Source organism: Athene noctua, chromosome 28, assembly GCF_965140245.1.
Source record: "Athene noctua chromosome 28, bAthNoc1.hap1.1, whole genome shotgun sequence".
Taxonomy (NCBI): domain Eukaryota; kingdom Metazoa; phylum Chordata; class Aves; order Strigiformes; family Strigidae; genus Athene; species Athene noctua.
In genome coordinates, this window is record NC_134064.1 from 2,244,201 (window position 1) to 2,267,982 (window position 23,782).

General features: G+C 57.5%; 2 protein-coding genes across 2 annotated transcripts in view; one reads left to right on the forward strand and one right to left on the reverse strand.

Moving 5' to 3' along the window:
- Nucleotides 1–1,387: 1,387 nt before the first annotated feature.
- Nucleotides 1,388–7,470, forward strand: ARID5A (AT-rich interaction domain 5A). The gene is made up of 7 exons (XM_074928685.1): nucleotides 1,388–1,450; nucleotides 3,458–3,562; nucleotides 4,293–4,458; nucleotides 4,541–4,593; nucleotides 5,015–5,112; nucleotides 5,194–5,341; nucleotides 5,593–7,470. The coding sequence occupies exons 2-7, from the start codon at nucleotides 3,503–3,505 to the stop codon at nucleotides 6,871–6,873; spliced, it is 1,806 nt and encodes a 601-aa protein (XP_074784786.1). The 5' UTR covers nucleotides 1,388–1,450; nucleotides 3,458–3,502; the 3' UTR covers nucleotides 6,874–7,470.
- Nucleotides 7,471–7,604: 134 nt separating this feature from the next.
- Nucleotides 7,605–23,782, reverse strand: part of KANSL3 (KAT8 regulatory NSL complex subunit 3) — a 29,379-nt gene continuing 13,201 nt past the window's right edge. The window contains exons 15-22 of the mRNA XM_074928684.1: nucleotides 22,775–22,966; nucleotides 21,005–21,089; nucleotides 20,008–20,162; nucleotides 19,435–19,547; nucleotides 18,595–18,814; nucleotides 18,231–18,364; nucleotides 13,319–13,481; nucleotides 7,605–10,828 (exon numbers count right to left, since the gene is read on the reverse strand). Coding sequence (XP_074784785.1) covers nucleotides 10,251–10,828; nucleotides 13,319–13,481; nucleotides 18,231–18,364; nucleotides 18,595–18,814; nucleotides 19,435–19,547; nucleotides 20,008–20,162; nucleotides 21,005–21,089; nucleotides 22,775–22,966 — 1,640 coding nt within the window. The 3' untranslated portion in view covers nucleotides 7,605–10,250. The remainder of the gene's footprint in view (nucleotides 10,829–13,318; nucleotides 13,482–18,230; nucleotides 18,365–18,594; nucleotides 18,815–19,434; nucleotides 19,548–20,007; nucleotides 20,163–21,004; nucleotides 21,090–22,774; nucleotides 22,967–23,782) is intronic.

Sequence of the window (23,782 nt, forward strand, 5' to 3'; positions counted from 1 at the left end):
CAAGCTGGGCCACGCACCCAGCCGCCCTGTGCAAGGGGAAACTGAGGCAGGAGCCCCCCCCCCCCCCCAGCTTCCCCCCATTCTGTTTGAATAGAAACTGGAGCAGGGAATAGAAACTCAAATCGGGGGTTTTTGTTGATTTTTTTTTTGCTCTTTTTCATTAAATCACGTTATTATTAGGTAGAAGGTGGGTGCGTTCCTGGAATGAAAGGGTTAATGTCACCCTCGGATTCCTTCACCCCCTTTTGTAGCCCCGGGGAGGGGGTGACAGGAGCCAGATGCCCCCCCTGACCTCCCCTGCTTCTGCTTTCTCGGGCTGTTGGCCCAAAATGAGTCACCGGGGATTTTTCTTTTTTTTTTTTGGGGCTCTTTCACAAACCGGCCAGAGGAGGGGGGGTAGATTCTCAGGGGGCTGCTATGGGGTTGAGCACCCACGGGTGCTCTCCAGCAGCCCTAGGTCCTGCCCCAACCATCCCCCATTTACGGGTGGCTTTGGTCCCACGGGACTGGGATGCCCAAGTTGGGGACAAGGGACAGTGTCCCCAGAAAGTGGCACCCAGTGCCTGAGCGATGCTGGGGGGCTCCATCCCCGTTTGCAGGATGATGCCCAGTCCCAGGGACAGCGGTGACTTTGTCCCCATTTCCAGGATGGTGCCCAGCACTGGGGACACTGGTGGCTCCATCCCCATTTGCAGGATGGTGCCCAGCACTGGGGACACTGGTGGCTCCATCCCCCTTTGCAGGATGGTGCCCAGTCCCGGGGACACCAGTGACTGTCCCTGTTTCCAGGATGGTGCCCAGTGCCAGGGACAGCGGTGACTTTGTCCCCGTTTGCAGGATGGTGCCCAGCCCGGGTGACACCGGCGACTGTCCCCGTTCACAGGATCGTGCCCAGCCCCAGGGAACACCAATGGCTCCGTCCCCTTTGCAGGACGGTGCCCGGCCCCGGTGACACCGGTGACTTTGTCCCCATTTCCAGGACGGTGCCCGGCCCCGGTGACACCGGTATCTGTCCCCATTCACAGGGCGCTGCCCAGCAAAGCCACCCCTGGAGGGGGGAACCGGGACCGCAACCCCCCGATCATCCCGGCCACCGGGACGGGGCCGTGTCCCCAAAGCCCCCCGGCGACACCGCGGCCGCACCGCCAGCCCCGGGGTGGTGCCTGGGGGGGGGATGCTCGGGCTGGAAAGTCCGGCACAGTCATTCAGCGCGGCGCCGGGCCGCCGCTGGGCGAGAACCCCAAAAAGCCCGTCCGTTCCGGTAACGAAAGAGTCAATGGCACACGCAAACACACACTCACACTCACGCACACGCACACGCCACTTCCCTGAGTGGGGGATGAGTCATCCCCCCCCCCCCCCGCCATCCCCGGGACCGTAACACCAGCGAACCGCAGAGCTCTTCCTCCGGCCGCGCCGATGAGCCGCCCGGCCCGCGCCTCCTGAGCCCGTGAGTACCGGGGGGTCCCGGGGGGGTGCGGAGGGGCAGGGGGGGGCCCTATCACCCACCACGTGTCACCCCACCTCGTCACCCCCGCGCCGAGCTGAGACCGGCTCAACTCGCCGCATGCCACGGCGCCAAGATCGGGGAGGGGTGGGGGGGGGGAGGAAACCGACCGGCGGGTGGGAAACTAAAAATCACAGAGAAAACGGGGGACCCAGCCCAGCCCCGCGGGGACACCTCGGCCACCCCAAATCCTCCGGCACCGGCCGGGGGGGTCCCTCCGCCCGGCGGGGGGTGATGTCAGGGGGTTATTTTCCCCGGTGGCGGCGGCGCGGCCGGGGAAGGGATGACTTCAACCCATTACTCACCCGCCGTCACGGCCTGGCGTCGCTCCCGCGCTATTCCTGGCCGTGACGCTCGGCCCTTCGCGCCAACCGCCGCCACGCTCCCGCCGGCCGGCAACGCCAGGCCGCCCCTCACCGGGAAACCGGGCCCAAAAAACTCAAAAATGGGGTTAAACCAAGAGATTTCCTTCACTCAGAAGGAGCCCCCAAAAAGCGGCGACCCGAGGGCTCCGCAGGCGGGGAGAAAGGCGGCGGCGGGGCCGGTACGTGGGATGAGTTTGGGCCGGTCTCAGCCCGGCTCCGGCCCAGCTTTCGCGGAGCGACGCCGCGGTTTCTCGACAGCGCTGGGAAAGTGCCGCCCCCGCCGCGGAAGCGCCGTTAATTAATTATCACGACACGTAATTACAGCCCGGCCATCACCTCCAGCCGCCCCAACTACCGGCGCGACGCTCGCCCGCCGCCTCCTTCGAGGCAACGCGGCTTGTTCGCGCCGGTTTGAGTTGCCGAGCCCCGAATCGGTGGCTTTTCACCCCAAAAGCGCCCGTTGTCGTCATCCTGACCCCCCCACATCCCCCCCCCCGCTACGGCTTTTCCCCGATTTCCTGCGTTTTTCGCAGCGATACCAGAAAGGGAGGAAATCACGTCAGCGCCGTGGCCGCGCTCGCAGTGCCGGGAACCCAAATCCGAAATCACAGCCCCGGGGCGGGGGGGGGGGCACACGCGTGTGTGGGCCGCACACGCACGGCCACGCGTGTGCTTCACGGGTACCCGCCGCACAGGCGTGTGCTTGCACACGCACGTGTGTGTGAGGGGCTCCACCCTCACACCCCACCCCGGCACCCACATGCAGCGAGGTGTGTGCACGCGCGTGTGCGCCCACACGTGCGTGCGGCAGACACGCATGTGGAAGCCGGTAGGCGCGGAGTCACACGCGTGTTGGCGGTTGGAATCACACACACGCACACACACACACACGTCGTGAACACGCTGGGACACGCGTGGCCACGCCGGCTCTTTGCACACGCGTGTGAGCACACGGCGACGAGGAGGCGGCGGGACTACAACTCCCAGCATGCTCTTCGCTATGGGAGGGAGGGGTGAAACAACGAGCAGCTGGGATGACCAATCAGAGGAGGGGGCGTGGCAGCGCTATCCAATAGGCGGCGAGGGGGGCGTGACGCGGTCACATGGCGCGGCGGCCGCGGGTGAGCGGGATCGGCGGGGAAAAACTGGGGGGAGGGGGGGGGGGGTGTCGTGTGGGGGTGAGGGGGGACCCCCCCGCTTCTTTCCGTGTCCTCCCCCCTCCCTCACACTGTTCTTCAGTTTACCAGGTTGGCACTGATTTTTATTTTTTTTTTTTTAAACCCGTTTCGCAACGGTTTTCCCCCAAAAGTGGGCAGGGAGGGAGGGAGGGAGAACTTGGGGTGTCAAGGGGGTACCGACCCCTAAATTTTTTTTTGGGGGGGGGGGGAGCTTTAGGCCACGACGGCGCCCGCCAGGCACCGAAATCGGCCGAATGGCCGATTTCGGTGCCTGGCGGGCGCCGCCGTGGCCCAAAATATCCCAATTTTCACTTAATTTTCTCCGCGGGAAAAGCAACAATTTGGGGTGTCTCACCCCCACCCTCCCCCCCCCCTTTTTTTTTTTTTTTTTTTTTCCTTTCTTCCAGGACCCCTCTTAAAGCCAACAACTCTCCTTCACCCCCCCCCCTCCCATGGAGGACAACCCACCACAGCGACAAGACCCCCAAGAACCCACCACCACCAAACCGCCGGTGAGTGGCACGTTTTTTAGGGTGGGGAGGGTGCTGAACACCCCCCCCATATTTTTTGGGGGGGGGGGGAGAAATGAGCCGCTCCCTGCCGCAGCTTCTAATTTTTTTCTAATTATTTTTTTATCCTGCTGCGGCGGGGCGGGGGGGGGGGGGGTTTAGGTTTTGCCACGCCAGCATCCTACCCCCCCCCCCCCATCGCCATCCAGCGGCTTTTTATTTAAAAAAATAAAAGCCTCGAAATAGCTCAGCCGTTAAAATACCGCGTCTGTCACAAGCGGTTGAAAGAATAGAAAGAAGAATTAAAAAAAAAAATTAAAAAAAAAAAATAAAGTACATGGGAGCCGAGCAGCTGCTTTGCCCAAAAATAGCAACAAGTTTTATAACTCCGGAAAATGTAGAACAAACAAACGAGAAACATTTTTAGCTGAGAAAGGCGGCGGCGGAGCAGGGAGGGGGGGGGAGTGGAGGATGAATTTCTGCCCGTCTGTTTTCCTGGAAGCCGTTCCTCGTGTTCTCGCACGGTTCCAGCGCTTTGACCAACTTGGCCAGCGGCCCAGGCTGCCGGCTAACGAACCGAGAGCTCGTTAAAACGCCTTCGGGTTGCAAAGTATCGGTGGATTTGGGGAAAGGGGGGTGGTAGGGGGGAGTGGGGGTGGTTCTGCTCTGCCTCAGTTTCCCCTGAAACTCCATTTCACACACACACACCCCCCCACCCCGCCGTGTCCCGCAGGAGGCCGCGGGCCCGGAGGATGGATCCGAGCGGGAGAAGACGATGGAAGAAGCAACACCCGGCGGTGAGAAAGAGGAGGAGGAAGCCTTCCTCGTCAGCCTCTATAAGTTCATGAAGGACCGACACACGCCCATCGAGAGGATCCCCCATCTTGGCTTCAAGCAGAGTACGTGTGTGGGTCCCCCAACCCCGGGAAGGGGAGGGGTGGCCACGGCAGCCCCTGACCCTCGGCCTCTCTTTATTTCCAGTTAATCTCTGGAAAATCTACAAAGCCGTAGAGAAACTGGGAGCCTATGAGCTGGTAAGTGATGGCCCCTGGAGTGCCGGGAGGGGCCCCGGGATGGGCCCCTGGGTGCCAGGATGGGTGCCAGGATGGCCCCTGGGTGTCAGGATGGGTCCTGGGTGCTGGGATGGGCCCTCAGGTGCCAGGATGGGTGTGAGGATGGCCCCCGGGTGCCAGGATGGGCCCCCAGGTGCCAGGAAGGGCCCTGGGATGACACCCATATGCCAGGATGGCCCCTGGGTGCCACAATGTGCCCTAGAATAGGCCCCTGGGTGCCAAGATGTGCCCTAGATCCCAGGATGACCCCCAGGTGCCGGCTTGGACCCCTGGGATGGCCTCTGGATGCCAGGACATGCCCTGGGTGCTGGGGTGGGCCCAAGAATGGGCCCCGGGTGCCAGGATGGGTCCCCAGGATGTCAAACCCTCTTTCCTGCCGCAGGTGACGGGACGGCGGCTCTGGAAGAATGTCTATGACGAGCTGGGGGGCAGCCCTGGCAGCACCAGCGCGGCCACCTGCACCCGGCGCCACTACGAGAGGTAGGGGCTGAGCCAGGGGGTCCCACTCCGTGCCTCAGTTTCCCCTCCCAGCGCCGGTTCTCACTGCCGCCCACCCCGCAGGCTGGTCCTCCCGTACGTGCGGCATCTCAAGGGGGAGGACGACAAGCCTCTGCCTCCCAGCAAGCCCCGCAAGCAGTACAAGGTCTCCAAGGGCACCGAACCGGGCGAGAAGAGCAAGAGGGCCAAGAAGGAGAAGGGCCGGGAGCAGGTGCGCGGCCCCCCCCAGAGCCTAGCTGAGGCGGCTCCGCTTTGGGAGCAGCCTGGGACCCCCCGCGCCAGCCCCTGGGTTTGTCCCTCACTGGGGGGATGCCAGGGAAGAGGCAGGAGGAGGGGTGAAGCCAACTGGGAAGAGGCGAGCAGAGGGCTCGAGGGCAACTAAAGGTGGGGAGGGGGCCGGGATGCGGAGATGGGGCCGCGGCAGAGCCCTGCACCCACACCCCGAATCCCCTTTGCTCGCAGATGCCTCTGGACAAGGCAAAACCGGAGGCAGGAGCCGGCGTGGAGGCAGCGAGGGACACCCCGGAACGGGGCCGGGCAGCAGAAGGAGGGTCCAGCCCGGCCATCCCCACCCCGAGCCCCTCGGGGGGGTGTCCTGGCCCCTGCAGGCCCCACACCGAGACCTACAAGCGCCTTTTCTCCAGCTTCTACTCCAAAGGCAACCACCCCATCATGTCCCCGCTGGCCAAGAAGAAGCTGCTGGCCCAGGTGAGCAAGGCCGAGTCCTTGCACTGCCACAAACTCCACTGCCCCGAGGGCCGGCGGGCGGGAAGCGACACTGGCCCCAGCCCCGAGCCCCCCCGGCCGGTCCCCGGCCCCCACCTGGATGAGCGGAGGAGCCCGGAGCCGTCGGAAGCTCAGGATGCAGCTCCCAGCGTTGGGAACGAGGTGGGACCCGTCCCCAGCGCATCCCCCGGCGCAAGAGACACCCGGGCCTGCCCGCGGCGGGAGGACGGGGGCCCGGCGCCCGCCGTCTTCACCGGCTGCTTCCACGCTTACCGCAACGAGGTGCTGAAACCCGTCAGCTGTCACCCGCTCTGGGGGTATTTCTCCAGCTTGAAGGACTTCTTAGAGCCACCCTCCGCCTTCCCGGTGCGAGGCGAGGAGCAGGAGCAGCCCCAAGACCTGCGGAACAAAGCGGGGCAGGGGTGGAGCGGGGAGAGCCGGGGAGCCGCGGTCAAAGCCTGTTGGGTGCCCCCCGGGGCCGGTTTCGCCCCCGCCACGCCCAGGGCAAGGGGCAAGCGTGGCCGTGAGGAGGAGACCGTTTTCGGCCCCGGCGCGAAGTTACGGGCTGTTTCCCCCTTCCTCAAGGAAGCCGATGGCAGGGACACGGGTGCTGGCTCGCCCGGCAGCCAGCAAGGGCTGGCCAAACCCAAAGCGGTGGTGGCCAGCCCCGGCTACGCCACGCCGCTGCCGCAAGCCCCGGACGTTTACAAGGGAGCGATGGTGCGTTTCCCGGTGAGCTTCGGCAACCCGCTGGAGCACCTCAAATCCCAAGGGGTGCCGGCGGCGCCGTCCCTCTCCGTCAACCCTTTCGTCGTCCCCGCTTTTCCCAGCCCTTTGATAGCCACTTCCACGCAGCCCTCCGATCTGTGCCGGCCGCTGGCGACCGGCCCTGGCCACTACCCAGCCTCCTATGAGAGCTCGCTGCGACACCGGCTCTACCCAGCGGCGACGTGGCACAGCCAAGCCACCTACGCCTCCCCGCACGCGCCGGCCTTCCACCGCCACGCCAAGCTGTAGCGTTTCCATCCCGCTCCGGATCGGCCTCGATCCCTGCGGAGGAGGGAGATGGTCGGGATGCTGCCGTGGCTCGAACCGGGCGACGAGGCGCGTGCCGGAGCCGGTCACCGCTTCAGAGCCTGCAGCCAAGGACTGAGGAGACAATCCGGACCGTGTCGTTTTTACTCTTGATCTTAGAGCTGTTTGTATCCGACATCGTTACGCCGGTGACTTTACCCGTATCACAAGGTTTTATATATATATATTATATATATATACATACACACATAAAAAAGAGGGAGCAAAACGAGTTGCAGCGGTGACATTTTGCTAGAGACACCGTGCCCAGGCACAGTTTCACGCGATGCGGCGAGGAGGCCGAGCCAGAGGAGGGTTATTCCCAACCTGCCGTGCCTGGGATGCTCAGTGACTCCCCAGCTGGCTCATGTCCACGCAATGTAATTTTGGGTTTTTTTAATTATGTTGCCTCTGTCTGGGGCTCTGGAAGTTTTTTTTAGGGGTCTGGGACTGCGGCGAGCGCGCGGGCCGCTCTGCTGGCTGCTGCTCCGTGCCTCTGACAGCCCGAAATAAAACTGGCTGGATGGTCCCGCGCTGACAGTGTTTGGGGTGTCCTTGATTTCTGGGATCGGGGCAGGGTTTGGGGGGATCCTCACCCTAAGGATGGAGCCCCAAAAGTGTTTCCTGATGCCATGGGGATGGGCTGAGACTTACGTCTGGGGCCACCCCGATCCCGGTGGGGGGAGGAAGTGCTTTTCTACATCAGTTTTGTGGAGCAGCCAAGTACAAACCAGCCCAGCAACATCTCTAGGTGCTTTTTTTTTGCCTCTGGGAGCTCCTGTCAAGCCATTGCAAAGGACCCAGAGGTTTCGTGGGAGCTACAGGCTCTGTTTCCTCCTGCCAGCTGCTCCCCACAAGCGCATTCGCTCACCGTCGCCCCGGGCACCCCAGCACAAGCCGTCGAAGTGGAAGGGGCAGTGGGATGGTGGCACTTGCTCGTCCCCAGAGAAGATTACAGTGGAGCAGGAGCAGTAAGTCGGCTTTTAAGGACCATTTCCTCTGTATCCATGGAAAGGAAAAGCTTTGGGATAAAAATTGGAAAAGGAGAATTACCCCCAGGCAGCACCGGTCACTCCATTTAACATGAGACTGGTTGAGAAGGGCAGCATCACGGACCCAACCACCAACCTGGCTGTGGGAGAGGCATCACACATGCCCTGGCTGTCCCCCAAGAGCTTCACTGCCAAAACACGCCCCGTTAACCCCGGTTGGTGAGCGAGAACGTGGCCACAGAGCTCAGGGTCTTCCCACAGAAAGCTGCTTCCACACCTGGGAGCGAGGGCGCTGGCGGTGCCGCGTCCCCGAGGGCGTCTCGGCCTCGTTGTTATTGCAGTGGAGAAATGGCGACTTCAAGCCTGGAAAAGAGAGTTGAGCTGCTTGAAAGTGCCACAGGTTAACAGCAGACCCTCATTTTTAGAAGATCTGTCATCACGCAGATGCTAAAGCAAAGCTTAAGTTCACTCATCGCTGTCAGCTCGGGGAGAAGGGGCCGTGTCTGGTGGCTCCCCGATGCTCAGCCTTGGGGTTCACAGTCACCCCACAACCTTCCCTGCAGGAAACTCTGCCTGGGTTGGACCCGGATTGCTGGCAAAGTAAAATCTGGACAGATTTTCCTCCACAAAACCCCAGGGAAAAGGGAAGAAAGGGTTTGGGGTGCTGGCAAAGCTCAGCCTCCTCAAGACTCACCGTCGTGGCGGTGCAAAGTCTGGTGTGCGAGAGGCTACCAAGGCAAAGCAGGACAGTCCCAAAAAGCCAGGTGACAACTGGAGCGGCCCAGGAGGGGTGGGAAGGGACTCGCGGCATGTCCCTGCTCTCACAGCAAGCAAATACAGCCACCGAAGGGGAAAATTATTCTTTTCCTGCGCTGTTTTCAGGCTCCCCGTAACAAACACGCTGCTGCTGCCGTGGTGCACGCTGTCCAGGCCAAGCTGAGCCAAAAATGGGATCTTCTCACGAGCTGGCAGGATGAGGAAGTGAGCAGAGATTTCGGAAACATGCCAGCCCTCGGGGGGAGCACGGGGCTGCCCCGGCACTGCAGGTCTCCCCCTGCCAAGAGTCATGTCCCCCAAAAGCATCTCGGCGGGTAAATGTCACATCACATCCCTCCGGGGGAGCGAGGGGTGGGGGCTCAGCGCAGCTGCAGCATGGCATGGAGACCTACAGAGCGGGGCGATTATCCCTGATAACCACAAAAAGACCCCCCGCAAAGCCCAGCGAGAGCCCCAAGGGGGTGACACTTGTCCTGAGCCCTGGCAAACCACCCTCGACGATGCCGAACTCGGCTTCGCCTCCACATCTCAGCACCAGTTTTGTGGCTCAGCACCTTTGTCACCCCCTCTGCCGTTTCCCTCATTTCAAGCACAAGCTGCCCGGGCGGCCATGGAAACACAACTGTAAAGGTTCAGTCAAGGCTCAGGGCAGATCAAAGTTGATTTCTTTTTCAGCATGTATAAATATTCCCAATAGAATCCCAGAACCCTCTGGGTTGGAAAAGCCCCTGAAGCTCCTCCAGCCCATGACCCTCACCCTGACCGTTCCCAACTCCCCCAGATCCCTCAGCGCTGGCTCAGCCTGACTCTTCAACCCCCCCAGGGATCCCGGGGACTCCCCCCTGCCCTGGGCAGCCCATTCCAACGCCCAACAGCCCCTTCTGCACAGAAATCCTTCCTCAGAGCCAGCCTGACCCTGCCCTGGGCAGCTTGAGGCCATTCCCTCGGGGCCTGGCGCTGGGGCCTTGGCTCCAGAGACTCATCCCCCCTCTCTGCCCCCTCCTGGCAGGGAGTTGCAGAGGGCCAGGAGGTCTCCCCTCAGCCTCCTCTTCTCCAGACTGAACCCCCCCAGTTCCCCCAGCCGCTCCCCAGCAGACCTGTGCTCCAGACCCTGCCCCAGCTCCGTTGCCCTTCTCTGGACTCAAGTCATTCAAGGGCCTTTTTTGTAGTTAATATTTTTAATACATGGAGGAATCAGCTGAAACTTCTACCCAGAGGAGGGAGGTACAGGCAGGAGGAGCTGCCCTGGTTGCTGTGCAGCATGAGTCCTTCCCTGCCTGCACAAGGCTGCTTTGTGCCTCCACACAAGGGAAATTGTCCCTCGACAAAAGCGGTCGAGGGCTGGACTGCAACCAAAGCTGCTTTTGGAAGGGACACGTGCAACGAAGTCAGTAAAGAACAACAAAAAGTTTTATTAAACAGCAACAAAACCCAGAAAAACATCCCTCCTGGTTTGCTCCAGCCTGAACCAGCCCCCCCGTGCTACTCCTCTCCCACCCCACAGCTGAGCTCAGCCCTCCCCAAGTGCCCAGCCAGGGGTCCCGGGGGTCCCTACGGCTTCTGGCTGAGCGTGGGCCCCGCCGTGGCGATGATGGAGGAACTGGCCAAGCTGCTGCCCAGCGTGATGAGCGTGGTGCCGGCCCCTCCGGGCAGCACACCCTGGGGCAGCAAGTGTCTGTTGGCCAGAGCCTCCCTGGCATGGATGATGGTGCTGCCGTCGTCCACCATGGAGGGAACCCTCCCCAGGGTCTCCACTGCCCCCAGAGCGTGGCCGAGGGCTGCGGCACTCTTGGTCAGGCTGACCTTCTCCCCGATGTGTCCCAGGGGTCCATCACCCTTCACCGCGGCCAGTGTCGAGGTCAGGATGACCGTCTTGGAAGCGGTTTGCAGGACAGGTCCCACCTTGGAGTGTACCAGGCTGCTGGGAGGGCTGGGGGTGCTGGCCAGGGGGGAGGTGGTGAAGGTGACGGCACCAGTGGGAGAGCTGGCGGGTGAGGCGGAGGAGGAAGGCTGGATGCCCGGTAGTTTGAGGGGGACAGAGGTAGCCTCACCCATCACAGATTTGGTAAGCGCGGAGAGCTTGGCGTCCGACATGACATAGAGTGTCTTCATGGGGCTGGTGGTGGTCACTGCGGAGAAGGGGAGAGAGTGGTCAGCGGCCGTGTGGACGTGGTGCCCACCCCGGGCTGCCGTGGTGTTCTAGTTTTGTCTGGGATAAAGCTAATCCCAGGAGTCACAGGCTTTCAGGCTGAACAGAAAGACCTGGCTTTGTCCGCTCTCTGGCACGGGGCCCCCCAAAACAAACCCCAGCACAGGGCCCCCAAAACAAACTCCAGCGCTGTCACAGCCTGGGCAAGGAAACCACAAGAGCCAAACTCTGGCACCAGCAGCACTGCTCCCCTGCTAGACTGCTCAGATCCCCCAAGAAAGTCCCTCTCTTCCTTCAGCATCCAATTTTCTCCCCCAAAAAGTCCCCTCCCGTTGGGACAGGATGTCCAGGTTCTTCCTTACCCAAGCAATGGTCCGTCTTGTCCCCTCCTACCACACTGAGCTCACATTGCTCTCGGCAGCCCAGCTCAAGGCAAGCTCTTGCTCATCTCTGACATCTCCAGCTCCGTCCCACCCCAGGAGGGTGCTAAAATCCTTTAGGCTTTGTGAAATGAAGCCCTCTGTGCTCTAAGGCAACAGGAGAGGTTGCATCGTGGTAGCTACCCCATCTGAGTTGGCTGCCCAGCTGCATCTACAGCAGCCACAGCCCAGAGAGCAACAGAGGGGAGAGAGACTTCACTGAAATCCCAGAATCATTCAGGTTGGAAAAGCCCCTCGGGATCATCGAGTCCAACCCTCAGCCCGACTCTACAAAGTTCTCCCCTACCCCACATCCCCCACAGCTCATCCCAACGGCCCTGAAACACCCCCAGGGATGGGGACTCCCCCCTCCCTGGGCAGCCTGTTCCACTCTCTGACCACTCTTGCTGGGAAACATTTTCTCCTCCTGCCCAGCCTGACCCTCCCCTGTGGCAGTTTCCAGCCGTTCCCTCTTGTCCTGTCCCTGATCCCCTGGGAGCAGAGCCCAGCCCCAGCCTCTCTGCAATGTCCTCTCAGGAGCTGCAGAGAGGGATGAGGGCTCCCCTCAGCCTCCTCCTCCTCACACTGAACACTCCCAGCTCCTTCAATCGCTTCACTCTAATCACTGGGCTCAGACACGCTCCAGGGATGGGGAAGAAGCCTGGAGACCCGCTACTGGTTAAAGACAACACTGGCCAGAAAGACCCCAACCAAAGTGGCCCATGGTTGGCCCCTGCAGTTGCCCAGGGCTGTGACTTGCTCCGTCCCTCCACAGCCCACACTGAGGCAGCACGCTCGGCCCCGCAGTGCTGCATCTTGCTGCTACAGGGACATCAAAAGATGCACCGCGGCGTCTGCCACGCTCCTCAGCGGCGCGGCCTGCTCCGAAATGAAGGGCCTTGAGAGAGGAAGGCACGGAGCCACAGCTGACGGCAACCGTCTGACCAGGAGGGGACCACCGGCCCCGCCAGGGAACAGGCGACTCCAGCCACCTCACGGACACGCAATGATGCTGTTAGACATCAGCAACGACCGCGCCACGAAAACGGAGAGTCTGGAAAACTTTCTGCACTAACACACCAGCCCACCCTGCCGCTCCAGCAGCTTTCCTCCAAACTGGTCCTCCCACACGCAAAACCGACCTGTGCCGCCAGCAAAAGCAGGAAAAATTCTCCACAGGTCTAACTTCACCCGCTAGCTATGACAAGTAACAAAAGGAACAAGGGAAAACACACAGAAGACAACTCAAGCGCAGCGCTTCCGCACCTCCCTCTCGAGTCCTGAGGGAGATGAGCCGAGCCTGAGGGTCTGCAGAGGTCACCTAGCTGGGTTTAAGGCCTGCAAGGAAAGCCGACCACGTGGTAAAACAGACATTGCAGAGCTGCCTCGTTTGCCTTCCAAAACTGAACTTCATCCACCAGATCTAGCCTGAGTGACCTCCTCACCCTGCCACTTGCCTGGAAATCAGCCGGACCAAGGAAAACGGAGCCACTGGCTCGGCTGGCAGCAGGCTCTTGGGTACAGAAGCCTCCAAGGATGCAACGAACAGCATCGCTGCTTTGTGTTGATTTTTTTTTTTTTTTTTTTTTTTAAATCTGAGGCTCCTGGCTGGGTAGTGGCTCTGCAGTATTTATTTAGCTGTAATTGGATGGGTCTGCTCTCCCCAGGCAAGGTAAATAAACACGGGCAGCAGGAAGAGGGCTTGGTGCTACAAGCGCTTGACGGAGGCCCTAAACGCAAACTGCAGATAATCCCTTGGGTGTTTGGGCCCAAGTTTAACACCCCACTCTTCATCAGCTGCTCAAAAACCGTCTGCATGGAGCCAAAACTCCCTGTGCAAAGAAACCATGGGGGAACCTAAATTTAAGAGGGGATCAAAATAAAATTATATATATTAAAAAAAAAAGCAACGGGCTTAAAAATAAGCAGCATTCAGGCAGCTAATCCCCAGAGGGACTCTGCACACGTCAGCCGGCAGCATGGCTCCGACCCGGCCTCTGCTCTGGTCCCCAGGCCGGCTGCCCGCGCCCCACGACTGCCATGCGCCTCACCTACGGGTGCTGCCGCGGCGGCGGTCAGGTGTGCCGCGGGGTCGGCGGGAGCCATCTCTGCGCCAGCCTGGGCTTTGCTGAGATCCATCTGAGCCAGCAGCTTGCCAGGAGAGGCGGTGCCGGTAGCTGGGGCGGCCAGGTTCCCAACAGCACCGTCTGGAGCCTGGAAGGGTTAAAGTAATGGAGAGCTGCTGGAAATGCCCCGCTGCCGGGGGCTGCAACTGTTCCTCAGGACCTGTGTGAGCCCTCACCTAAAAAAAATATATAGAAGAGCACACCTTCTTCTAGCTTTGCCCTCGCTCCAACTAGTTGTTACCTAGCTCACGGGAAACTGCGTGCCGAGGGGAAAATCCATGGAGTATTTTAAGAGCGTGATGGTGTCATCTGCAGCACCAACACCACCGTCGGTGCTTGGGCTGAGACGGGCGCAACCTTGTCGCCTTTGTTCTGGAGTGGAATGGGATGGCTCTGTCGCCATCTCAGTCAGGGAAACCAGTCCTGCTCTCGTTTCCTGTGCACAAGAGCAAAGTGACAGCCAGGAGCTCCAGAACGATTCCCACATGGTGCAGACCCACTTGTGAGAATGCCGCGGTACTGGTGGTGAAAGCCCAGCACAAACTGGAGCAGCACACCCCATCCTCTGCAGCAGCAGAGCTTCCCTCTCGCCTGATAAAGGCACGCCAGCCCCTCTGACCAGAGCCAGCTGGTTACACAGCACCAGCGATCACCAGACGTCCAATACTGGGACAACTGGGGAGTTTGGATTCGTATCCTAAGGCGGAGGGCAGCACGCCCTGGAGAGCGCAGACAAACTTCATGGAAATGCCTGGAAATTCCCCCATTTGAGGGGTTCTTCAAACACCTCTGGGTCTGCTTCACTTGCCTGAACTCTGTCCAGGCGCATCTCTGATCTGATACTGCAGAGTGCCAAGTGCATGCGCTCCTGTGCTCTCCCTGGGAACCCTCACAGCCCTGAGCGGCCATCAGTCGAGCTCCAAAGCAGCTTTTCCAGACACCCACCGCTTCGGCCAGATTCCTCCGAGCCAACTCACCCACTTTCCTCCACCACTGACAAGCGCCACTTAGGCTCAAGTCTGAGCTCTCCCTACCCCATGCCTGCACAGGTCGCAGCCTGCTCTTCCATGTCTTGGGCAGCAATTTACAGAATCCCAGAACCCTCTGGGTTGGAAAAGCCCTTGCAGCTCCTCCAGCCCAACCATGACCCTCACCCTGACCCTTCCCAACTCCCCCAGATCCCTCAGCGCTGGCTCAGCCCGACTCTTCAACCCCTCCAGGGATCCCGGGGACTCCCCCCCTGCCCTGGGCAGCCCATTCCAACGCCCAACAGCCCCTTCTGCACAGAAATCCTTCCTCAGAGCCAGCCTGACCCTGCCCTGGGCAGCTTGAGGCCATTCCCTCGGGGCCTGGCGCTGGGGCCTTGGCTCCAGAGACTCATCCCCCCTCTCTGCACCCTCCTGGCAGGGAGTTGCAGAGGGCCAGGAGGTCTCCCCTCAGCCTCCTCTTCTCCAGACTGAACCCCCCCAGTTCCCCCAGCTGCTCCCCAGCAGACCTGTGCTCCAGACCCTGCCCCAGCTCCGTTGCCCTTCTCTGGCCACGCTCGAGTCATTCAATGGCCTTTTTGGGGTGAGGGGCCCAAAACTGGTGCTTTTGTTAGCTATAACTAATGTTTCAGTCCACAGGAGTCAAACGGGTCAGACTTCAGGATGAGAAAGGTGTTTGCTGCCTCCTCACAGCACATCCACCACCAGCAGCTGGCTCTGGGCGGCAGCAGGGGCTGGTGTCAGCCATCTGAGGGAGAGACCCTCACCCAAAGCTCAAACCACGACCCCAGCTTGCAGCTCCGGTCATCGCTGCGTAAATCCGTGTGCCACTAAGCAGAACGCATCAGCATCACTCCACGCTTTATGGAGCTACTATCAGGATATAACCATGCTGCAGGGGGAACCTATATAAAAAGCAAGATTCAAACCACCATGGAGCAGTTTCTTGGAAAGAGAAGGTGAAGCTTGATCATATTTTCAGTTTAAAGCCACCCAAACACTCTTGCTTCTTCTTACTCGGCTACCCTCAGAAAGGATTTGCACCAAACTCCCCAAGGGGATTCCTCAGTCTTCTGCCTCCCGTTTAATGCCCACGGTGGAAGGAAAAGAGTTACCCACTCAAACTGCATCTCAACTGCTAGATACAGGCATCACCCCAGCCCCCAGAGTTTAAAAAAAAAATTAAAAAAAAAAATCACAGGGCGCAGCTGATGCGTGGGCTTCACGCTTCCTGCACAGGCACAGTGGAACCGTCAGCTGGAATTTCAAAGGGAACCCAACCGACAACAGCTTCAGCTACTGCTGAAAACACAAGAGTTTAAGCCCTCAGCGTTATCCCCCAAAGCCTTTTGTAAATTTGCTCTTTTACAGGAAGCCTTGCTCGATTACGTAATCCTGTGTGCTAAAGGTACACACGAGCTGATGTCAAGGGCTATAATTAGTTACAAAAACACACAGCTCATTCCATTTCCTGTAAAAGCCAGCTTTCAGTTTGCTTTTGAAGCAGCTCTCACAGCCAGCCACACAATTAAGCCCTACCTTGAACACACAAGCTCAGCATTGTAGGTACAAGTCACAGCGTAGGATCCAATATCCAGTTCCAAGTGCCACCACCTTACAACATTAACCCGAACACAAACCCGTTACTCCTGGAACTGATCTGTACCGAGCTTCGTTACACCACAGAGTTACTGTTCTGCTGGATATTTAGGGTCTCTCAAAAGGGCGTAAAGGAAAGCACACCAGTTCTGATGGTTTATCTAACAGCCTTTGAAGAGCACAAAAACTGCCTCCAGCATGGATGAAGAGTTTCGGACCTGTGAAAGCGACTCACCCGCCGCTTAGTTGGGATCTGCACTGAGTGTCACTAGCTCTGTGTTTCCGAGCTCTACTCTAAGCTCAGCTCTGCCAACACTCGCAGGCTCTGTCGTGCTAGTGACTGACTGAAAGAAACACAGAAAAGTCAAGGGAGGAAAGACATGGATGCTCCTGAATCTGAGCTTTAACCAGCAGCAGACCAGGACTCTGCATGGAAACCGCTGGCAATGGTAGATGCTGTGCCAGCTCTGAAGCAACACAGGACAAATTAAGGATTTATGGCCGCTGATATTTACCCAACTTCCACCCAAAGTCATCACCCTTAGGATAATGCCTCCCTAAATGTATCTCAGGGCTTCAAGCAACCTCAAGCTTCTGCAGACGGCAGCAAGGAGTAGGAGCACTCTCCCCGCCTCCACAATGCTGCCCACAACTTGGATCACCCCAGCAGCAGGGATCAAACTACACAGCTTCATCTACGACTGCTCTGCCTCTCCTACACCAGCTTACCCAGGACCTGTGTTAGTGCCAGCAAAAGGAGAAACATCACATGCAAGAGAAAACAAAACCCCCCTCTGGCCCCAAAAGAAAAAAAACCCAAAACCCAAGCAAAAAGAAGCAGCCCTGCCAATCTGGAGCAATCTCAGCATCCTCAGCGTCCAGTGGCAGCTTGTTAATCCTGGTTTTGGGAACTGGAGCTTGATCCCCCACTGGACACTCCACAACCATCTGACTGCCCAAACTGCAGCATTTATCACTCTGAGAGCTCACTGACTTGTTTTTTGAACTACTTTCTCCCTGCAAATGCCTGTCTCAAATCACTACAGTCAGTTCCACCCCTCAGTATTCGCACAGGCAAGCAGCAGCCCTCCTCCTGCAATGCCTCCTTCAGCCCTGCGAGGCAGCTCCCAGGCCCGGGCTGCTTGTCTTCTCCTCCATCCCTGTGTCCAGGAAAAGCATCTACGAGAGACCCGAGTGCCACAGAGCACCAGAGAGGGGACCACAGGGAAGCCATCGAAGCTCTGGTCAGCCTTGCTGATGGCACATCCCAGCCATCCTGTGCAGGGAGTCAGAACCAACCCTTCCACCCTCACGTTTATGGATCCAGCTTAAAATTGACAGTGGGTTAGGACAGAGCCCAAGGATACACCTGCAGTAAATTCACCCCTTTTGCTACCTCCAGGATTTAGGGTTGAGGGGTTCACGTTACAGTACCCAAGACCACTATATTCACAATGAAAAAACCCCTAAAACTCTCCAACTTGGCACCTTGTGCTTTCCATTCAACTGCACCAAGGCTTAACCTAGGAAGCAGGAAGGCAGCCAGGATCCTTGAGATAGAACCTGGCACTCAGTGAGAGTCCAAATAGCAAGAGCTTTTCCTACTGTCAGTGATCCACCTCCAAAAGGAGATCTGTATGGGACCGATACAGCCTTGGAGCACACACTTAGCCCTTCATAAATGGGTTTCAACAGCATGGCAGCAAGAAAGAGCCAGAGCTGGGGACCTGCAGAAGGAAACAGTATCCCGAAGATCACAGGGCCCAGCCTCACATCACGGCATCTAATAGTCAGAAGCAGCAGTTTCAAGAGGAATACGGCTCCAGACAGCACGGCCAACCCACTCTCCTGCCTGAATAGGCAGGGGATAGACACTCTACAAGCAGCTTTCCTCCTCCCACCAAATGCTGTCGCTGCCAAGAAAACCTCGAGCTTCAGTAACAATTCCCATGCTGATGTCAGCTTTCGAGGTCTAGCTGGAGATTCCCTCGGTGCGGTACCACCGTGGTATCCAGACAACCAGCCCTGCCACTAACAAACACGAAGATGACCTGGATTTTCTTAACCACCGCACCTTGGGAGGCCCCTTTTTGTGCAGCCTCAGCAAAGCAACAAAGCTCATCACACCCAAGAGGTGTGACCAAGAACACTCTTTCCAGGACAGCTCTAGCTGCCCTTGACTACAATGGTCAGAAAACACTCAGAAGAGCAGCAGCGGACACTTTCCCTACAGAGAAAATGCCAAAAATTACCTGAGGTGCCTGCGTCTGCATCGGCTGTTCCTCGAGCTGGGGCTGGACAGTCCCCATGGCAGCCTGGCTAAGCGTGGTCACGCGGCTGGGCTGCCCACGGAGCGTCACAGTTATGGTCGTCGGGGCCTTCAAGCCTAGGAAACACACGAGCGAGACGTCCCTGAGACCTGGGGATTGCGGGGGCCACGTCCCCCCAACCTGGGGGGTGCATCAGAAGCATCTTCCTATTCTGAGGGAGCCGCTCAGAAATTGCTAGTGCCCACAGCTGTCGTGGCTACGGCTCAAAGCTTTGGAAACGGTGGTCTCGGGGTGGCGGGGGTGCCCCAGGCGCCTGCGTCGCGTGCCTGTCCCCCTTTGCCCTCACCTGCGGCCTGGTTGGAGATCTGAGCCAAGCCAGGGAGGCTGCTGGCCAGCTTTGCCAGTCCCCCGTTTGTCAGCAGCTGGTGAATGGCCGTGGGCTTCCCGCTCGCTGAGGCTCCCAGAGACAAGGAGGTGGCAACTGGGATGGTGCGGACGATCGTGCCGGTGCCCGTGGTGATGGCACTCAGGTTCTGGAGAGGCGCAGGCGTCTTCACAGTTGAGGTCTGGAAGGAGAAGCAGAAGCACTGAGTACCTGGAAGGAAGGGGGATGGCTGGGACAGCACGGCCTCTCCCTCCAGGCAGAAGCTAGAGGTCTTTAGAGGTCAGAGTTTCCACACTTGGTTCTGATGGCCACAAGCAGGTCTAAATGCAAGCGAACTTGTCCCTTCCAGTCTCACATACTCATTTCAACTTGAAAGCACAACTAGGAAGAACTGTGGCTCTGCTTCTAACCTTGTTCAGAGGTGACCTCAAATCGCAGGGATGGGGAACATCGCCTGAGAGGTCACAGGCTGGTGTTTTCCCAGAAGAATGAGGAGAAAGATCACTGATTCCCCTCCAGCCCTGTCCATTCTCCAAATCCTTCTCAGTATTTTCTAGGTGGCCACCTAGAACGAACTTCCCACAGCCCTGTTTCCTAGACCTCATGCAACTTACAGCAACCCTTGGCCCCTGCACACCACCAAGGCTTGGGCACATCACTTCAGCTGCAGTTCACACCTACCATGCCTCATCTCTTCTGGTTCTGGAGCAAACATGGCCTAAGTTCCCTCTGACTCCTACCACTTTGTCCTTCACAGAGCTTCCCTCCAGAGAGGATTGCTGATGCCTGCAGGCTCCGTACCTGCACGGGTGACCCAGCAGCAGCCACGCTGGCCGGAAGGGCTGATGACTTGGTCCCGATGTCCTGCAGGCTGAAGCTCAGCCCTTGCAGCAGGCTGCTGGCAGATGCTGCTCCTAAAAAAAAATAATTTTAAAAGTTAAAAAAAAAAAAAAAAACCAAAAACCAAAAAAACGAAATAAGGCTTGGAGGATTCATCACCATGAAATTCCAGGTCTGTCATACAGCAGGGGTCTGTAAAACTGTTCTTTAAAGAGCAGCGTCCCCAGCAGCCTGCCTCGAGGTCGGCAGGCTGCAGCACAACACCTCTCACTGCTGCAGCTACAAACCCGGGGAGGCAAGAGAAGGTCACTTTTGGTGCCTCATGGCATCGTTACACACAAATGACACAATTAACAAGTCATCTGCTGCACCCATCCCGCTGGATCTCCGCAGGCTTTGCAATAGCAAAGCACCACAAACGCTGCCTCAGCCAAACCCAAAGCAACCAGGGAGTGCAAGAAAGAGGATCCACCAAAGGATTTTGAACCTGGTTTACCTTTTACATTCACAAGAGAGATGGAGAGAAGCAGGTACCTTGGAGGGTACTGGCTGGCTGGGCCTGCAGGCAGTGGGTGCTGCTGGCCACCAGCCGGCTCTGCAGGGCATGGAACGCGCTGGGCGCTGTGCTGCTGGAGAGCCCGGCGGTCGGGGCAGGACTCGTGCAGGAGGCTTCTGCTGCTGAACTCAGCCTACAGAGCGAGCAGAAGAGAAAGACTCCGCTTAGCAATAAACTACACGGGGCAAAGTGAGATGGCAGGACTCCTGAAAGGGCAAAGCAGGGAGCTGAAGGGCAACAAAAACCCAAAGCGAAGTTTCCTTGCGTCCACTGTGGCAGCTAGAACAAGGAGCACCTAGGGCAAAATCTGTGTATTTCCAAATTGGAAAGGAGCTTGTTATTGTGTGTGTGCCTACCTAGGTGCTGCAAGGGCTGTGTGTCTACTACACAAAAGCAATCTACCTTGCAGCGACACATTTCCCCTTTAAAACCTACTTGCTACTTGAAAACAGCTCTTCTTCTGCTCCCCTGCCAGATCAGAGTTCAGTTCCCCAAAGCTTGTTTTGAATTGAAGGGGAAAACAGTGATATGAGGTGTCAACATCGGATTAATTCCCCAACAGAAATCCCTACTTAGGGTCAGTTAATGATCTTCATGAGCAGATATTGAGGCTTCTTTCCCCTAGCTTTGGAAAAAAAATGCTTGACTGTCAGAGGGAATGAAGGATTAAAGACAACATTGAATTTCTGGCAAAAACATCATTCAAAAGACAGAGATCAGCAAACAGATTTGGGAAACCACACAGAGATATAGCCCAACAGCCACAATACCTTCTACCTCTACCCATTTCTGCCATTCTCAGACTCAACTGCCAGCTGACAAACAGTTTTCAGGAGCCCAAGAGTGTCCTGCACTTCAGATAATTCCAGTCATAAGCAAGATCCCAGAAAGCTCCACACGCGCCCCGTCACGGTGCTTCCCATCACCAGCCTGTCAAAAAGACCCACAGCTTATAAAAACCAAAATTGCACTCACTTGGAGGTGGTGAGCAGCCCTGACAGCTCCTTTGCGCCCGACACAGACTGGCCGACAGCCATGGGGACCGGCTTTCCAGCGACAACTGCAAAAGAAAAAAGAAAAAAAAAAAAAAAAAAGGAGAAAACTCATTCTCTCTCCCCCACAAGACTTTAGGGATTCCCCCTCTCTCACACAGCTACCCACGGGCACTGCAGGCCGCGGGCTCATCCCGCTCACAAAGCATCTTCTGAAGGAAACGTCCGCTGCAGCCATAACCACACGCTACAGGAGACGGGGAGTATCAAACAGAGCAGAGTCACAAATAAAAACCAGAAAACTGCCGTTGTGGAAGCGTTACGACTCACGAGGTGGAAGGAATCGGCTTCAAAATCTGTAAGCAGTGAAATCTCAGGCCCTCACCACCAAACACCAATCTGTCTCCTAAACGTCTCCTCTAATCCCCTTCTCCTAGTCCATCACGGCACAGGTCTACCTCCTCAACCGATTCGCTCGGCTCTGGCTGGTCACTAGCATTCGATTTTGTAAGCATTCTGTAGAGAGACTTTACAAAATACACAGGGATGCCACGAGTCACAATATTTGTTTATTGCGGCGTTTTGGGATACAATTGCGTTTCTCTTGCACATTCCTCCTGCTCACACCCGGTAAGAGGGAATTCTTGTTTTGGTTCATGTTTACTTCTGCAATTCACTTCCTTTCTGTGAAAAGAAGTAAAGTTTGGAAAATTAAAAAAAAAAAAAAAGATTCCAGAAACCGGAGATTTTTAGAGCTGCCAGAAGATAGACTGAACCTTAAAAAAAGATGGATATTTATTAGTTCATTTTCACCGTTCAAAACAACTGCTGAATTTACTGAGAGATGCTTCCAAAGGAGCAGAATTATTTCTCAGCTTTGAAAACCTCTGATTTCCCATCAGAAGGAAGATGCTGACCTTTCAGTCCTGCACTGCATCCACCTAATGCATCTGCTTTACATATCTGGGGCTCTGCACTGATGCGACGTGCCAGCAACAAAGCAACAGCCTTCAGGTACGAGGGTGACAGCAGCCAAAGCTTTTGGCCTCTCTTGCAAAGGCTCAAGGGGAAGAAGACCAAGCACATCACCTCTTTGTGGACACGTGTCACGGTGGGTTTTTCCCAGCCGCAGAGGCAGGAGAGGAGCTGGAATTTTTTATACATGTATCAAGCGTGTGTTGTGCCAGACGTCAGGCCCAGAAGGGATCAGCAGAGCGAGGCACTCAGCTGAATTGTGAAGTTTGAAAGCATGAAGGTCTTCCAGAGGGAGGACACTGCCATCATCCCTCAAGCGGGAGCATGTTCCAGGCAAGAGCTTCGCCCAGGAGTCGGAGGAGTGGGCAGCAGAACCGGAGATACACATGAATCTACCTGGAGCAAGGGGTCTGCCAGGACCAGCGTCCTGCTTCCAGCAGCAGCCCGAGGCCTTGAAGGTGTAAAAATTCACCTCACAGCTCACAAGGCTGCGGTTGAGCGTTTTGCTGGAGCGTGCAATCCCAACTGCTATGGAAAACAGAGGCTCCTGCCAAGCTCCTACGTGCTGTCAGCCCCCACGCTTCCCCAGCTATCCCCAAGTCACTCACACCTTGAGCCTCTGTCTGTTTTCTGCGGCTAACTCCTCCCAAAAAAAAAAAAAAAAAAAAAAAAATCACAGCTCCCGTCCCCTCCCCACACCATGGCCCAGAGGAGCAGGTCTGGGCACAGCCACGAGCCCATTTTCTGGTTAAGAAGCAGCTATGCAATGGCAACTCACTTTCTGCCTGGGTGGTGAGGGGTGCGCCGTTCCCCACGCCAGCAGCATCTCCGTGGGAGACAATGGTCACCTTGATTTTGGCTCGTTTGGAGGATTTGGTGCACTGGGTCGGGCTGGGGGTCTGATGCCTCTTCAGCTGCATACGCACATCATCTTTCTCAGCCCCTTCCGAGTGCTCTGAGGAGACTGGAACTAGGGGACACAGAAGTAGCTTTTTGAAAAGTGACGGCTGATCCCTCGAGGTCAGCGCTGCTCCACTGCACGCACCAAGGTGCGGAGAAGGGACACATGCCCATGCACACTTCCACAGCTCCCTTCATGCCAGCCTTGCCCATCTCCCATGCACCAGGAACCCACGCTTCTCCTTTTCACCACCTATGCTGACTTCCACGTGCCCTAAGCTTTGGTCTTAGGGCCAGGACTTTGCTTAAGCTACTCACAGGCTAAGGCAGGACAGCATATAAAGTTCCTCTCGCCTCTGCAACAGAGAAAAATGGATGCCTACAGCAGTAACACATCTCCACATAAACCCTTTCCATTTCAAAGCGTGGCATAATCAATCCTGGCAGCAAGGCCCCTCAAATATCCCTAATTTCCAGGGGACGAGGGTGCAGAGACTTGTGGAGCTGGTGCAGGCACGCTGCTAATGCTGGGATCAGAGCTCAGCCTGCCCACTCCTCCAACACACCAGCAAAGGTACTGGCATGCCTGTCGCTGGGCACATCCCTTCCAGCACTCCTAACTGGCCCTCCAGGCCCTGGACTGAAGCGTGCAGGTTTCTTAGAGGCGTTAAAGCGAAGCAGACAGGAGCATAAAAGGTGCTGCAGCAAAGCCAAGCCCCCACACACCCTACGCTGCTCGGTGTCAAGGGAGAAAAACCAGGAGCCGAGATTCCTCTTCCACACGAGCGGCTTGTTTTGCTGCCATGGCCTCGACCTGTCACATCCGTTTCATCTTGCCTAGAGTACAAGCTTGCTGGGGCCAGGGCTACCCAAAAAAGCAGAGGCC

Excerpts from the sequence above, each read along its gene's own strand:
- ARID5A (XM_074928685.1), top strand. The coding sequence starts at position 3,503 with ATGGAGGACAACCCACCACAGCGACAAGACCCCCAAGAACCCACCACC. Across the intron at positions 3,563-4,292 it reads CCACCACCACCAAACCGCCG|GAGGCCGCGGGCCCGGAGGA; the intron begins GTGAGTGGCACG and ends CGTGTCCCGCAG. Across the intron at positions 5,342-5,592 it reads AGGAGAAGGGCCGGGAGCAG|ATGCCTCTGGACAAGGCAAA; the intron begins GTGCGCGGCCCC and ends CTTTGCTCGCAG.